The following is a 16641-nucleotide window of genomic DNA, read 5'->3' as shown; positions in this document are numbered from 1 at the left end:
GGGGTGACCCAAGCAGCAAAGACAGCCCAGCTTTCAAGCCCTTAAGCTCCCCATTTACAGGCCATGGGGACACAAGGAGCTGACCCTGGTGTAACTCAATACACCATGACCCAGGGTCCTGGGACTCACAGCAGCTTCCTTGGGAGCCAGGCCTGCAGCAGGGACCCCTTTCTGTAATTTTTCCTGGAGGAACGTCAAGAAGGTTTAATTCTAAATAGACACAACAACAATTTGAATACAGCTCTGTCAGTGAAACAATAATAATCTCACTGAGAGCAGTCAGCTTTCAACCAGGTCGTTGTTTTTAATCTGCAAGTGTCCTCCAAAGACGTCGCTTTCCCAGTGCTTTTTAATGTTTGCTATTAGCTCTGCAAGGCACCAAGGGGACTGTTCCTTTTTGATGAAGGTGTTTCTTGGAAAGTCAGGAAGAAACACATACTGTGCTTTAAAATACAGCTATGCATGACTGGGTCGGCTGAAAAAGGAGAAAGAAAAGGAGAAGCAAGTCCTGGTAGCAGAAGTATTGCTTGGGGCTGGTCTCTTATCGGGTTCAGAGAGGAGACACACTTCTCGCAGTGCAAACTGTTCTTTGGCATTCAACCACAATTTGTTTGTTCACTAAGACAAAGTATGTTGCTTTCAACTGTGCTCACTAATAATTGCATCACAATAAGATGAAAATAAGATCCCAGCTGTTTCCTGTCATAATATGGTAAACAACATGCTGATATTTTTGGCTGAGGTTACTATCAAGGTTTATTGACCAAGAGATTAAAATAGCGCATGGCAAAAATCTGAATCACTTCTTAGAACTGACAGATAGCACACTGTGGGCTAACACACACTAATTTTAATTGGGGAAGCTTTTTTTATTTTTTAGCCTTTATTTTTGACCAATGAAAGCTATGTCTGCAGGGATTGTGTGTGTGCATGTGCACCTTAAAGGCTTTTTTGTTCTTTTATAGCCTCCAGCCGCCGCCCTAGGATCCACAAATACCGTGTCTCCTCTTGTGCTCCAGAGATGTTTAAAATTGCAATTCTTCAGCCCTCAGGAGGGCTTTAGTCTTCTGGATGAGGATAGCTCTATTTCATTTACTGTTGTGTTCGTTTTCCTTCAGTCCTGAGAAAGCCTTTTTTAAATTCATTTTGGTGAGTTGATTTAATCCAAGAACCCCCAGGAAGGTTTTATAGCTTTTAATATTAAGCTGCCACACTGCTCTTTGTTTATTCAGGTTGGTGGCTAGCATATGAGGTTTAAAGTTTTACCATCAATCATCTTTGGTGTCAGTAAAACAACCGAAAGCTGAAGTTGCCATGCAGAGGTAACCTATGGCTAGTCACAAGAAATTAGAATAAAAAGGAGAGAAACCTTCACACAATTATACAAAGTGATACAAAAAGCAGGGAAGTTATAACTTCACAGACTACAACGAGATCTCGGCATAGCTGGTCACTGACTGTTCCCAAGAGATAAAAGTTGGATTCAGTGCTCAGCAGAGAAATACAGCACTGAGCTTCTAAGCCAAGGCCTGGCCCAAGAGCTTTTTGGTAGAATAAGACAAATTTCAGTTTCAATGCTTCTCTTCTGTGCTTTTCTTTCCTTCTTTCAAGATGTCTGTGATGCCGACTTTACCATCCGGAGCGCACCAGCCCTGGGGATGGCAGGTAGTGCAACATCCCCTTCTCAAACCATTAAAAAACAAACCCAAATGCAATCTTCTCCAGATCTCCCAACTTTAAATTACTTGATTTGAACCAGAGGAGCATAAGGGAAATACAAATGAACCACTGAAGTGTATGTTGCCAAAGCAAAGGAAGGTACCACAAAAGAGTTGGTGAAGTTCCTATTAAAAAAAAAAAAAAAGTCTTGTCTTGAAGGGCATGAAGTCAACATTTTGTTTATGTCAGATAAGAATCGAAAGGCAGCTCACTTAACTTGGGTTTTGTGGTTTTTGGTATCTTAATTTCTGCCTGCTTGTAATATTTGTGAAGGAGGATAATCCCACGTGTGCCAGGAAATCCTAGGATAGTGACCAAAAGGTATAATTAGGATCAGGTAATTATTATCAAATTTTCTCCACATTTCAGGGAAGTAAGATGAGATAAGTTATTTCCTGTCTCTCTCAAATTCTTTCCTGGATTATTTGAATAATGACATGTGGTTTAAAATGAATTTGTAATGGTGTTTAAAAAAGAAATCTCTTTAAAAAGTTTGTGCATCTGTTCTGCAGTACACACCTCTGCAGAAGACATGAAAGATGTGTTGTAATAAATCTGGAGATGAGTTAGGGTACCAAAAAGGGAAAAATAACTCCTTCAGCCTTAGGCAAACCATTTAATCTCTGACTAAAGTTTCATCCTAAATGAGGATAATAATATTGCACGGGTCAACTTCATTCAGGTGATGTGAGGATGGCTGAAGTAATTTTCAGAAAGCAGTTTGAAAAGGGCAAGTGAAGGACAAATTACTGTGATGCCATCTCAATTAAAACAACAGCAATAACAAAACCAAACCAAAATGCACACATAACCTCCCCCTAAAAACCCACCCACCCAACCAAAAAACAACAAAAAAGGACCACCAAGCCAAAGAATATCAAAGTAATGATTAACTGCAGCTTGTTTCTCTTCTCCCTAATTGCAGAGCCTCCTCTGCTTCTCAGCACTCCTAAACCCTCCATGAGTAGAGCTCTTCTCCCCCAAAACTGCTGAGAACTGTATGGGCGCCTTCCTCCATGGGCCCGCCTGGGGAAAGCTGGGCCATCTCTGCAACCAAGGAACAGAACACACCAAAAGCTGTAGTTCCTTTCCTTAAGGTTCTGATCTCTAGAAGAATTATTACAGCTTGAAATCTCCTCAAACAGTTTTTGTTAATGAAGAATCAAGGGATGTATTATTATTTTTTTTTTCAATGGAGAACAAGGCCGCCTCATTTGTCATTTCACAACACAGGCAAACATGAATATCCGCTGCTTTTCAGTCCACATCCTCTCTTGTTTCAGGCAGTGGGAGCTTCTATTCTTACTGTGAAACGTATGTTGAAATACGGTTCTTACGGATTTAAAGAAATATTATGCAATTTGATATAAACGTTCTCAAGTTCTTACAGAAAGTAATGAACACCATAAATTGCATGAGCGCGGTGTGGCTGAGGGCAGTAACTAAGCAGGATCAGCTGAGCCAGTTATTTTGTCAAGTGTGCACCGTGTTGTTCTCCACGGAGAAAATACTGCTGGAGAACCTCGTCTGTTCTGACAGTTTCAATAAAACACAAATTGGTGGCATAGCTGTCCCCTTTGTTTTTCTGTCTTTAGCTAGTAAACCATCTGAGCGTCCAAAATATTCTTGCCTTGGTGTTTCAGTAACCCGCAGGGACCGCCGGTTATGCCAAGCTGCTGGCTGCACACTGAGCTTTCTGCTCAGTTAGTTTCTTCCAACCTGCGTTCAAGAGGCCTTATTACTTCAGGGGTTTGTATTTTGATATCTTTCTGTGCTTAACCAAGATCTCCCACCTGGAAAATCCTCTGTTTGCAGTTAGGCAACGTGAGCCTATATAATTCATAACTGCAAAGGAAGGGAAGTCAGGCAAAACTTAAAAAAAAAAATGCAGTGGGCTGCATATGGCAAGAACAGCATTCTTGGGATTACGCGAGTTGGAGAGGAATAAAAGCTTTCACTGTCAACACCATGGAACAACCAGGAATGCTGTGGCTAGAAAATTCACGCTGTTCTCTCAACCTCCCCCTCCGAAGGGCTCCTCTATTGTTCCAGTTGGGATTTGGAGGATCCCTGACTTCTCCCCTCCTTCGAGATGACTCATTGCAGATGCCATCCCTGTCCCTGAGCAGTATTTCCTTCGGCTCTTGTCAGTGCCATCCTTTCATCCGACGGAGAGGTCGTAACTGCGCAACAAGTGGTCCTCCTCATGTAAGAGCAGGAATCGAAACCAGCCCGGGAACCGACCAGCACCGTGGGGCCAAATCTGAAGACACATGGTACTCATTTATGGCTCTGTCGATGGCAGAGAATTTTTAATAGGCTATCAAGATAATTAAGTCTGAAATAAAGCTATAAGCATCTTTGACACTACCATGGGAATGTATTTCTGTATTTCAGTTTTACATTCCAGCATGTGTTACCTTCTACATAATCCTTTCCATCCTGGGGTGGTTCAGCAAGTCAAGGTTTTGGTATCTGATAGGAGAGGTGCTGAGTGCTCACTAATGACGGCAAGAGCTGACACAGCTCAGCAGCATGCGGGATTAAGCTCAGTATTTTCACACTGTCTGTGTGAACACACAAATCTTTGTAGATAAGCTACTTTTACTATCACCATTTCCCCTCTTTCAAGAAGGAAAATGTAACCAGCATCTCAACTGGAAAGCAAGCTGCCAGATTTAGGAAGCATCACAGCTGGTAAGTCTATAAACTTTGAGCCAGGTGAGCAGGGTAGCTGGGGAGAGAACTGTGGTTGCACCTCCCCGATGCACTTCTGAAAGATGGCACTTGGTGTTGAGCAAACTGCAAACAAAATAACACTGTAAAATTCAGATGATGATAAAATTGGCATTAAGCTGGCCTTTCTTCAGTCCTTTTCAGTTCCATCCAAGCACCTCGTCACCTGTTAAAAACGAAAGGGGTAATTCACTGACCACACATCACCGAGAGCCTGCCCTGGAGATGCGAGGTCTGTCCTCTTTTCTGCTGTCATCCAGCTGTCTCCTCCATGCAGTGCCACTTCTCCTCTTTTAGTTCTCTGCATTAAATGCCACCAACATTGCTGTTCGTAGTTGTACTTAAAGCTATCCCAGGCACACTTCTGATAGAACAAAATTCCTTTAATTGATAATGTGCAAGCAAACCACAGATGCTCTAAAATGATGTGCTGCTCTTTTATAAGTAAGCTTTCTTTCTCATTCACTCCTATTTAAGACAAAGAGCTAGAAAAATGTCAAGTTAAAATACTCTCTAATTCCTGCGTGCTGGCATATGCTTCTATTCTTCTTTGGTGAAAGTATTTTTTCTCCTTTCAACTGTTTGTTCTCTACTTTCTGTGTTACTCTCTTTCTCCAGCTGGCCACTTCATTCCAATAATTCATTCAGTCCTATGAAGTAGGCATACATTTGTGTATTTTCCAGTTGTGTCTGATTACCAAAGCTAACATTTGATCACCGACTTCCACACATGCATTATCATCATCATCTACCTCTTTTCCCTTTGACAGTCTCACAGTTGGTGAGAGCCTTCTCTCCCGCAGTTCCTGCCATATGGAGCTCCCGGTAACTTTCAACTCTATTGATTTCATGTTCCTTTCAAATCCCACCTGAAAATTTGTTTTTCTGTGCTTGAATCTGAGCTGCTTCTTCCTTCTGTTTTGAAACTTTATGCTATACAGCATGCCATATTCTGCTTAATTCTGCTTTCCTTTCATAGTAGGCTGTTAAAGAAAATGCTATACAAGACACAAAATATGGCAAATGCAAAGTTCTGATTTATTGTAACAATCCCAGACTTAATTAAAGATTGGAGGGGCACTACTGAATCAAACTGATTAACGACTATATCAGTGGAATTGTATGTATGGTAGACATGAACCAACACAGAAGTAGAAGAATCAGGCTCCAAATAAAGACAATACTGATTTTATAGCATCGTAGTCAGCTTTGCCATGCACCTACAGATGCACCTACATCCATGAAAGGTTATTTATGAAATATAACCAGGGTAAGCATCATTCTTCCTGAACAGCCTCCGTCAGGAAGTCCCAAATAAGAAAGAAAATGTAAGACATAGATGTCTTCGTCTGCATATGCCAAACAGACTGACCAGCTGCTCTCACTTATTTCAGATTCTTTGCTGCTTGTATGTGGCCCTCCAACAACTTCTTTTCCAAGAAAATATTTTAAACTTTAAATTTGTCCACCGTAAGTAGCAAGAAAAGAAATCTGCTGTCTGCAGATACTGAATCAGCAGAACTTCAGGTGCCAGCCTGCGGGGAGCTACGCCATTTGGGCTGCTCTTTTACATTTTTCACAAAACGTATACATTTCTTGAAATGCTTTATGAAAGGAAAAGAGCTGAAGTATGCAGTACCCTCCTGTTCGGGGTGCTGGCAGAGCGACAGATGAAACAGAAAGGAGAGAAGCAAACGGGCACGGAGGGATGGGCACAGAGGGGGGGACACCCTCCCTCAGCACGCAGCGCTCTCCAAACGCAGCCTCTCCGGTACGTGCTGGTCGCATGCAGAAACCTCAGGAGCTGTTTGAATGTGACATTATTCGGTGTCGATTTTCTTGTGAGTCCCAGTAGAAACTTCTTTTGGATTCTCACCTTCTTCCCCAGTGCAGCACAGCCCGCCGAGCCCCGATGCCAGCGCAGGCTGCCCCAGGGGTTAACTGGCAGCTGCTCCACAGCCAGCGCCAGGGCTCCTCGCTGCGAATCGCTTCTGTGGTTAAGATCGTTCAGATCTACACTGAGCTTCCCATTTCTGTGGGAGCACAAACGGGTCTCTGGGGGAAAATTCTGGAAGGATGTCAACACCGTGGGTTGAAGCAACCAGAGCAAATGGCAGAATTTCATCACCACCTCCAGTGCGTGCTTACTGTTTGTTTCTCAGTTTCCAAAGGGCTCAGCAGCTCTGCGAAACAAATACTGTCTGAATCCTCTTCACCTGCAGATTGGCCACAAAGCAAAGCTTTTATTTAAATGCCCAACCTGGAACCACAGAATCATTTAGACAGGTAAGGACCTTTAAGATCATCAAGTCCAACCATCCACCTAAACTACAGCTTATTAACCTGGTTTTAGATGACTCCAGCGTGTTCTGAGAAAGACAACTCTTTGAGAAAGTCTGGAGATCCACGGATCACGTTTCAATCACCAGGATTCGAGGCAGCACAGTTCGATAACTTTTTGCAGTTATCTGAGGCACCTGAGCTGGAAGTTCTCATGCGCCACGGACGAGGCTGGGTTGGAAGCAGACTTCCTGCTGTGGCTCACCATGGCCAGATGGAGGAAATTCCTCTCCTTCCATGTCATTTTTCCAGCACATACATAAAGCTTTGGCAAAGTCGTGGGAGCAGCCGTGGAACTGTAAAGGCAGGCCAGGACAACGGAAGTGAGGGCAAAGATTTTCTGTGAATTTTCTGTGCATTTAACACTCTACAGTATCTTTGAAAAAAAAAAATATGGGAAGATGGACAAAAAGCCCTCAACAGAAGGGACAATATTACTCAAGTCTTCCAGCCTTTGATGCATTAAGAATTACTTGGGGCACATACCCTGGACATAGGCTTATCTTGCTCATCTCTATCTTGCTGTTTCTTTACTCATAGCTCCCGAAATCTGAAGACAGTAGCACCATTCCCATCAAGGATAAGGTGTGGCAAACGTTAGAAGTTCCCTGTGCTACACAGCAGCTAAAATTTCAGAATGATGCATCACAGCATTCATCTGAGAACAAATATATTTAGTTGGCATGGAAACAGTAAGTTAGGCTGAATGTGGTAAATATCCAGCAGTCATAAAATATTGAGCAAGTCAGAATAATAAACATTAAAAATGAAAACTCGCTGAATGCTTTTGAATCATAGCTCTTTTACAATTATCACTCCTGTTGTCATTTGAACACAAGTGAAATCCACTTAACAAACTAAGCCTTTCCATTTTATTCCAAATTCTTGTACAGCATCCTTATTCAGATAACTCCTTTCTCCCTTTTTAATAATCTATCTGAGAAAAAAAGAAATTAAAGGGCTGGAAACCTATATTGGCATTCCCCTTCCTTTGTCAGTAATATTCATGAATTGAACATAATTGATTTTCTGTCTTCAGAGAGTGTCTCTCTTTAAGTCTCTAATTGTGACTTGGCAGTTTGGAGGACTATTCCTAAGGTTTGAATACCTATTGTGATGTTACCTTGATTATTCATGAACATGACAAACTTTTTTTTTCCCCTGTATCATCCCCTTATTAGAAATTTTATTTCATACCCAATCCAGCCCTACATTTAAAAATATTAGACTGAGGAATGAAAAGAATAGACGTGTTCTTTCTGAAGAAATCTTGCATCCTTTCATGCAATCATCGAAAGAAAGATTATTGGAGTTTCCTACTGTTCTGAGTTGTGTTGATTATCCTTACCAAAAGGAAATTGAAATTAAATGAGGTATTTTAAAGAAATCTAGGTAATAAAGCAAGAACAAGATCACTATCATGATTTTTTATACAGGCCCCAATTCAGCAAAATTCTTTGCACATGCTTAAACTCCCATACTCATTGAGGCACATGCTTAACCTCTTAGTGATGCGTCATGTTTAATTACACATACACAGGATGTGAAATCTGCTGTATGAACAATTTGAATTTTTTAACTATGACTGACAACCGCATCAAGCTGTATAATTCACGGAAGAGAAACATTTTTAATAGAACGAAAGGCATTTCTGTCAGATATCTTGTCTTGCATTAGATCCGCGCACGTATCAGAGACAACCATGCAACACACCTCAAGAACTATACTACAGGCATGGTACAGGAATATAATCTAAATGGGATCAGTTTCCAAATTTAATATATTACTGAGATATAAGAAATTTCATTATTGCTTTGCAAAGAAAACATTTAGGTGCGCCCAAATTTCCTAGGAACCTTCTTAGACTATTTTAATCGTCTTGGGACTATATACCAAGAAACCTATATATATAAAGCTATATATTAGGGGTGAGTTACACTTTATTTACTGCTAGCTTGTCACTTGCCATGAACGCACTTACAAACATCTCAAGAAGTCAGAGATCTAATTTTTGAAAATCATCCAGCATTTCAACATGAAGACAGATGATATACCCAATTGTGAGACTCCAGTCTAGAAATGACAGTACTGACCGTAGGCACCATTGCCCTAGATAGCCATGATTAGTGGAGACAGGAGATCCTCTAGTGAAAGGGCACAATGATTTAGGTTAGTCAAAGTGGGAACAAAAGGTAAAATACTGGAAACAGTGCAATGAGTGAAACCACTTTTGACAAATGTACGTCCATTGGGACTGCAGCACAACATTCGTGTAAAGTTGCCATGCTGCGGCATGACAATCTGTCCCACTGGTGAAATGACACAGATAGACCACAATTGCTTCTACTCACACCATAAGAAGATTGAAAAAGTAAACAGGAATAAACACAGGTTCGTACAATAACACGAAATCCTGGAATGAAAAGGCTCCATAAAAACAAGAGCTCCTCAGGGCTGCAACGTCATGCTCACCCCCAGACAGCTCATGGCTTGCCATCAGAGTCCTCCTAACAGGCTTCTGCCCTGCTATTTACAGGACAGTTTATGTCAGTGGGTTGACTCTGCCTCTCTGGATAATTATCATACAGAAAGGTTAACTCTGTGCAATCACCAGAGGGTTACTGGCACTAAGAGCTAAGCTCTGTGGGTCTGTCAGTCACTCCCGGAGCCTGAAGAGTTATAAGGACGCTGCACTGAAAAGAGACAAACATGGAGCACTGAGATACCACCCAACAAGCCATAACGAGAAACAGCTTTTTATTTTTAATTAAAAGCACAACAAAATGTTTTTTCATGTCTCATTCATTTGTTTGTTGTTGTTATAGAATCAAAACACAAGATTTTTCCCTTTAATGAAAAACAGAAGCTGTTTAACCCTCTCTCCTCCTTACTTAAAGACAAGTAAAAGCTCAGAAGAGAGGCCTTTGTAACAGTGCCAGTGCAAATTTTGATGTTTTATGCAATCCTGACACAGGGAATATTTTGTAAAAGCAAGAGAGCAAGTTGTAAGTTACTGCCTTAAATATTTCAGCTCCCTAATCAACTGAGGAGTCATCTCAGCTGCTGTTAAGGCTTGATGAACATGCTCACAGGTAGTCTGTCCTCAGCATAATGATGGGGAATACACCAGAGCTGTCACTTTTGCCTTTTCCTTCTGGACAGAAAAGCGTAACTATGGGATTCACCAGTCACAGAGGAGACACGCTAACAACTTGCAAAATGGGTGTCGGCCTAAAAAACCAAACGCACCTACGCAAGAACTGTCTCAACAGACGCAGCCTGTTCAGGAAATCTCAGTGCAGGAGTGGCAGGGACAGCACTGCGGAGGAACTAAGGTATGAGCATCACCACAAAGCCACCAACGTGGTACTGCTTTGGAGAAACAGCTCTGAGCTGGGTGATGCAGCAGTGTCATTTAAGTAACATTTCTGATCCATTTATATTGAGAACTGTTCCCTCCCAGCAGAGATGGTCCTTCATTAAATCTACCCAGGCAGGATGTTCCTGCAGGTGGGCTTGGACATGGAAATCTCCTAAGAGAAGACCTCTGAGGCATTAAGGATAGCCCATCCCGCCAATCTGCGTGTTCTTAACTTTTACCTCAGTATTTCATAAGTCATTTTTTGTTTCTCCTCCTAGATACCCTCACAGAAAGGGTCAGAAAAAAAATGCCAAACAGCAATAGCAAAGATTAAAGAAAAACATAACAAAAATAAGGCATTTGCTAGAGTACCGTCAACTTCACAGCATTCAGGCCAATGTCGTTTCCCTGGAGGGACAACCATGCACCAAACAGCTAATTGCCCTTCTTTTTTGGGAGACTGAAGCTGAAATGCAACATTGTAGGCCGGCCACCAATCACACCGAACTCCCCATTGCAACTAGGGGTGAACGTGGCCCAGCATCTATGTTTGTAAGGCAGAAGGGGAGAGAGAGAAGTAAAGCTTATCACCGGTTTTCCTAAGCACAAGTACCTGAGGGTAAACATGGGGGGTGAACAAGGGCTCCTACCCGCAAGCAGGATAATGACAACTGGGGGGACATATTTGCAATTCCTCATCATTACTTTTACAGCCACCCCAAGTTACTCCGCAGTTACAGGTACGGTTTGTGCACCACCAAATAAAGTTCTGAAATGCAGCAAAACCTCATTTGTATTGGAGATCCATGAATCTGCACGCGATTCAGATTTCCACAACCTCGACATTTTCCTGAATGCGCCAATTTAATCTGGTTTAAAAGCAGATCATTGGCTTTCTGTTTCAATACCGCTCTGTAAATTACATGCACTCTTTCGCTTGAAGCACACTAAATCTCTGATTTCACTGAAAGTGTCCACATTAATTTTAGCAGTATTAATCATATGGAAATGTTTACAGACAACATGCTAGGACAATGAACGCACAAGATCAGCAATAAAGATTATTTTTTATCTCAGTTATTGTCCAATTATAATTCTCTTAATACAAGCCATTAACAAACAGGTTAGAATAGTCCCAGGAACCTATGGTAAAACACTGGAAAATAAATGCATCATTTAACAGCTAGAATAGCTGAAATACCAACTTGAAACAGAGAGCAAGAGATAAGTATTTGCCCGTAGGGCTCAGACGGTTTAATTCTCTTTTATTAACAAAAACAGAAGAGAAAGCTCGCTGAAAATTTTGCAGGAAAAGATGTGTTTTTGCTTTGAAGCAAGGTATTACTTTTAACCATCGAACCCCCTTGCCCAAGGGGAGGGGACTGGGGAGAGCAGCCCTACCTGCATGTGGGCCTGCAGCTCCTTGTGTTGCAGCTTCTTCTCCGCGGCGCGCGCCTGGCTGCGGCAACTTTCCGCTTCGTCCTGCAAGGCCTGAAACAACACCAAGGGGTGCAAAGCACACATGAGACCCACGGGACGGCACAAAGACTCACAGGCAACGCGGCGCAATGATCAGTTGCGGGATCTCAGATTTTGGTTAGTGTCTCGTTTGTGCAACCTGTGCTTCCCGGGAGGGCTTTCGCAGCGTACAAATAACTCTTCCTCAAAGGCAGACCAAAAGGCCTCTGGAAATCCCTGTCTGGAATTTCAGTGAAATCGCCTCCCGTGCTACTGCAGTGGGAAAGTCACTGAGCCGAGGGGCTCCCCTCCTGCCCTGCAGTGCAGTCGAGCATGTGAGCAACAAACGCAGCATAAATGGCAATAAATAAAGGGAATATTATGATCGTGTCACTTTACCGCAACCATCCAGTCTCTCTTTAGTTCAGAAATAATCACTTCTAAACCGAGCTCGTAAAATACATTGACAAATTTATTTTGTCATTATTGTTCTTCTTATATATTTATTTTTATTATGGCAGCCCCTCAGAGCCTTGATCTTTTTGTTATGTGCTTCACAAAAGAAAAGTCATGCCCCAAGGAACTGATAGTCTGTGTTATTTCTAACAGATACACACCAAACAAACAATACAAAGTTTCAAAGATTTTTTTTTAAAGTTTCCTAGCCATTGTTGGATGTTTGAATACACACTTAACGTTTACTTACACACTTACTAAAAGCTTAGTTATGTTGTCAGCCTGAATAAAGGCATTGTTAGCTGCAAGTGCTGACTTGAAGCAAAGTGCACAATGTGGATGTTAGATTGACATCAGCACAGAGGCGGCTGTGGCAGCAGAAAGGGAATATTTTGAGCTATCTTTTGTATGCCAGGAAATCAGGGCACAGCTACCCATCGGCTGAAAAGCGTGGAGCAGGGTGAGGACTGGCTCTGAGCAGGGACCTGCCCTGGGGATACGCTACCAGATCCACTGAGGTGCCTCCAGGGTGGCTGTTTTAAAAGCTGAGCTGCTCGGAGAGCTTGTGTGGGGTGTGCTGCAAAGCAGGGACCAAGAGTCCCTGGAGTCCTGGTGCCTCTTGCAGGACACGCGGTGTGGTTCTTGTTCTCATGCTTCCTTTCTTGTTCTCGTTCGCTTCCTCAAAGCAGAACGCCCGTTCGTAAATCAGGATCGTTAAAAGTACACCAGTACAAAGATTTAACAGAAAAAAACCCTTGCTCCTTCCACAGCACTGAAATACTGTGCTCTCAAATCATTTACGGGATAAAATTGCTATGGAGATAAGATAAGAGGACTACTTATGATAGATCTTGCACATTGTTTTGAAGTGATGCCAGGCATTAACTTTAAAGTCTTATAGCTATAAGACTATTACATGTTCGAATGCCAAAAAATTTAACCAGACCCAAGCATGAACTTCAAATCTGCCCAGGGACTTTTATGCTATCATCACTTCTGAGAAATGTTAAAATCCAGTCTTGAATATATGACTGATCTTCAACACTCAACAAGTTTAACAGCACCATTCATTTGCATGAATATAATTAAACGCGTGTGAATTGGAGGCTTTTATTTTGTACATTTAATATCGTAACTTAAAATACAAACAAGCCTACCTTGTTTTAAAACTTAAAATGATCAGATTGTGCAACGTGGAAATGTAACACACAAAGAGCAGGGCACTTGGCGTATTGGAAAGATCACTAAAGAAACAATTATTTTGACAAAATCTTCCCGTAACACCCAAGTGTCCAGGCATGACCAGTACAGGATGGCTCTCAGGAGCATTCACAGAGCACACCTGGGTAAACTATAAAGTCAGAGCTGCCTTCTGCTGCTTCCACGTGATCAGGTTATACAACCCAAACAGCTTGGCACAGTGAAAAATGAGGATTCCCTCCTAGCACTCATGAGCAAGTTTGACTCTAATGCACAGCTTTGAGGATGACCAAGGCATAGCACATACACCCAGCCACTTCTGAGTGTAAATGTATGCATTTGTCTCAGAGAACAGGTACCTATCACACAAATCCACAAGTACTGAATACAAAATGGATGGATTATTTTTACTTTCCTACAGCAGACAAACATACTTTGCAGAGCATAAATTGAGAGGTCCCTCTAAATCCAAGGGTTTGTGATGCATCTTGAAGTAATTTCATTTGGGAAATTCAGATGACACATAGTCTTTGTTAGGTCCACCTACTCTAGGCAGTACTTGTCTGCATGGAGCCTACATACTCATTCTACATATTCATACTACATATTCACTCAGAGAGCAATGTCTTAAACAAGCACAATTTAAAAAAAATATATATATATTAAACTATTGCATAAAGTATAACAAACTATGAAGTTTTATAATTATCCATTCATCAAGCGTTGAAACCAATGTACTGTATGAGTTTACAAACTTTTCCAATCACAACTGGCTGTTGGCTCCTTTTGTATTGGGGCTGCAGAAAAGACAAAGGCCTCCAAACAATCACAGATGCTTTTAACTTTATCATTTTTTGACTATTGCTGGTGAACCTAAACGTGTTGCACACTGGCTCTCCTGCCAGTCACTTTGTAGCTTTGTTTATAAAGGCTGCCCTAGAAGTAATTCAGAGTGTTCATTTGGATATTTCAGCTTTTGACTCTGCACCAGGACAACCTAGTAAAACCAAAAGATCAGTACTTGATCAAAGCCATGTGAAAAAGGAAAAAAAAAAAAAAAAAAAAAAAAAAGTAACTCAAAATCTCATGGTTGCTGTAGATTCCTGCATGTGATTATCTCTGAAAATAGTAATTAGAAGCAAGCAAGATTGTTGCCCATGATTTTAATTTTCTAGGAGGAATCAGGATGGCTGTCATGAATAATGCACCCTTTTGAAGATCACACTGAAAAATGCCTCCATTGTCAAAAAGCTTAACATGCAGTGGTCAGAGGCTGAATGCTGATAGCGATTTCTGAAGCCACCCAGCTCCACCACATCTTTTCTGTGTCTGACAGATAAGTTTTCACCATGTCAAAAGCTCTTAAACACAGCAGATGACTTATCCCAGGTACACCAGAGAACATCTATTTTGTAAAATTAAACAGTTTGGTTTGGTTTAGAAATGCAGTTTTTATTCCACAGCTTCAAAGTGTCAGGTTTTGCCCAAAGAATAACAGTGTTTATAGTTAACAGCTATTGAGATGAAGAAAAGACATAAAAAAGGTAAAAAAAAAAATAGGCCAATTTTTGAGTGTCAGAGGCTTTTTTTCCCCTGAATGCAAAACAAAGCCTAACTTAATAAGTTCAGTTTTTCCAGGTACAAAATTAATCCCCTTCTCTCATCTTTGCTAAGTTGGCTTACATCACTGTTATAAAGACAGTATTTTTTTTCAGTTAAACCCGCTTTCAAATGCCATGTAAACATGTTTACTGTTGAAAGTCTACACCATACCTGACCTTGGAAGTGCTTTGTGTTGGCCTGAGAACAAAGAAATGAAATGTTTTGCTTTCCAGCCCAGATATCCTACACTTTGAAAAGCACTTAAAAATGTAAATGAGATAATAAGCTCTACTGCAACAATGTGGGTGAATTACAGCTGTATAAAAGGAACATTCATTTGATTTATTTATAAAAATGGAAAGGATCCTAAAATAAATGTATAATGTAAATGTTTTGGTCACATATGACACTGGGAGACATGAGAGGGATGGAAGAGAAATGTAATGGTTTTGAGAGCGTGCCACCAAAATATTGCTGTCATATTTTGGGACCTCAAGTGGAGCCGGTGGATGAGTCCAGTATTGTCACTGTGCTAGATGACATGTTTGGTTACCGGCTGATCTGAAAGGAGAAATGAACAGCTGAGCTTCATTTCCAGCGAGGCACTGCTTTCCTATTATTCTATTGTGGCTTGATTATCATCAGCAAAATGGTTAATTAAATTTCATTTCAAACTCAACTTTGCTCATGGTAACTGAGAGCACTTGGGAGACAAGAGAGAGGCACATGTGGAATTAGTGCTGAGCTTGGCCTGTGCAGCTCGCAGAGATGATGATGCATGAGACCAGAGGAATTCAGCCTGGCTTCTGGGTGCCAGACTGAGGCTGCAAAGGATTTCTTAAAAAACAAACAAAGAAACAAAAAAACCCTAAACTTGTGAAGTGTATAGTCTTGACAGACAGCCGCAGAGAAAGAAAAAGGTATGATGCCAGCATTACAAAATCCCTTTTCAAGGCAGGAATACATCTTTGGCATTAGTTACAAGGCTTAATCTAAATCAACTAAAAGCGGGTAAGAGAAAGATTTCTACAAATCACATGACCAAGTATGAAATGGGAATATATGAAGGATTTAGTCCTTAACACATGAAAACTGATTTGATTATCCTTTAATCATAGGATATTTCAAAAGAGAAGTGCTGGATTCACTGAAAAAAAAATCAGTTCAGTAAGAATTACATAAACAGAAATCATAATTAGTTTGGATTACTTAGTATTAATTGTTACTGTGGTGATACCGTATTTACAATGTCATACTTTTGGTGGGCTCCTGAGTGTAGGCAGGGCATGATTCCTGCTCCCATCACACCAACGGCAGGTCTGGGATCAGGATGAACCTGGTAGATGTTTCTCTTTGGTACTAGGGGTTGAATAAATAAGAGATATTTACCATGGAAAGGAAAATCTTCTAAAAATATATATAAAAAAAAAAAAAACGTATTTTTATTTTGAAACTAAAAGTGTCTGCAGAAAAGTCATATATCGTCATGCTCAGATTATGCCAGGTAATGGCCCAGTCTTGTCTTGATATACTTATATAAATCTTGTTGGCTCTAACAGCATCTCTGCACACACAGATGTGCATCTGTATCAAGAAGAGACCTCAATATTTATGACTAGTGCAAAGTTAATACTACTACTAAAGGTAGTAATAGTTAGCACTTTTCATCTTCAAAGAATTTTTCAAACATTACCAAATTAATATAATTAGTTAATGAAAGATGCAGTAATAAAAGCTACCATAATTACCTACTGTAGTTTTAATTATCT

At 40.9% G+C, this 16641-nt stretch overlaps 1 protein-coding gene across 1 annotated transcript in view; it reads right to left on the bottom strand.

Moving 5' to 3' along the window:
* CEP112 (centrosomal protein 112) overlaps positions 1-16641 on the bottom strand; it is a 161707-nt gene that overhangs the window by 7169 nt on the left and 137897 nt on the right. Inside the window, exon 24 of the mRNA XM_084492549.1 lies at positions 11558-11647. Coding sequence (XP_084348675.1) covers positions 11558-11647 — 90 coding nt within the window. The remainder of the gene's footprint in view (positions 1-11557; positions 11648-16641) is intronic.

This window comes from Aythya ferina (genome assembly GCF_964211825.1).
Source record: "Aythya ferina genome assembly, chromosome: 18".
In the NCBI taxonomy this organism is placed as follows: domain Eukaryota; kingdom Metazoa; phylum Chordata; class Aves; order Anseriformes; family Anatidae; genus Aythya; species Aythya ferina.
This window is presented reverse-complemented; position numbering and strand designations above follow the sequence as displayed.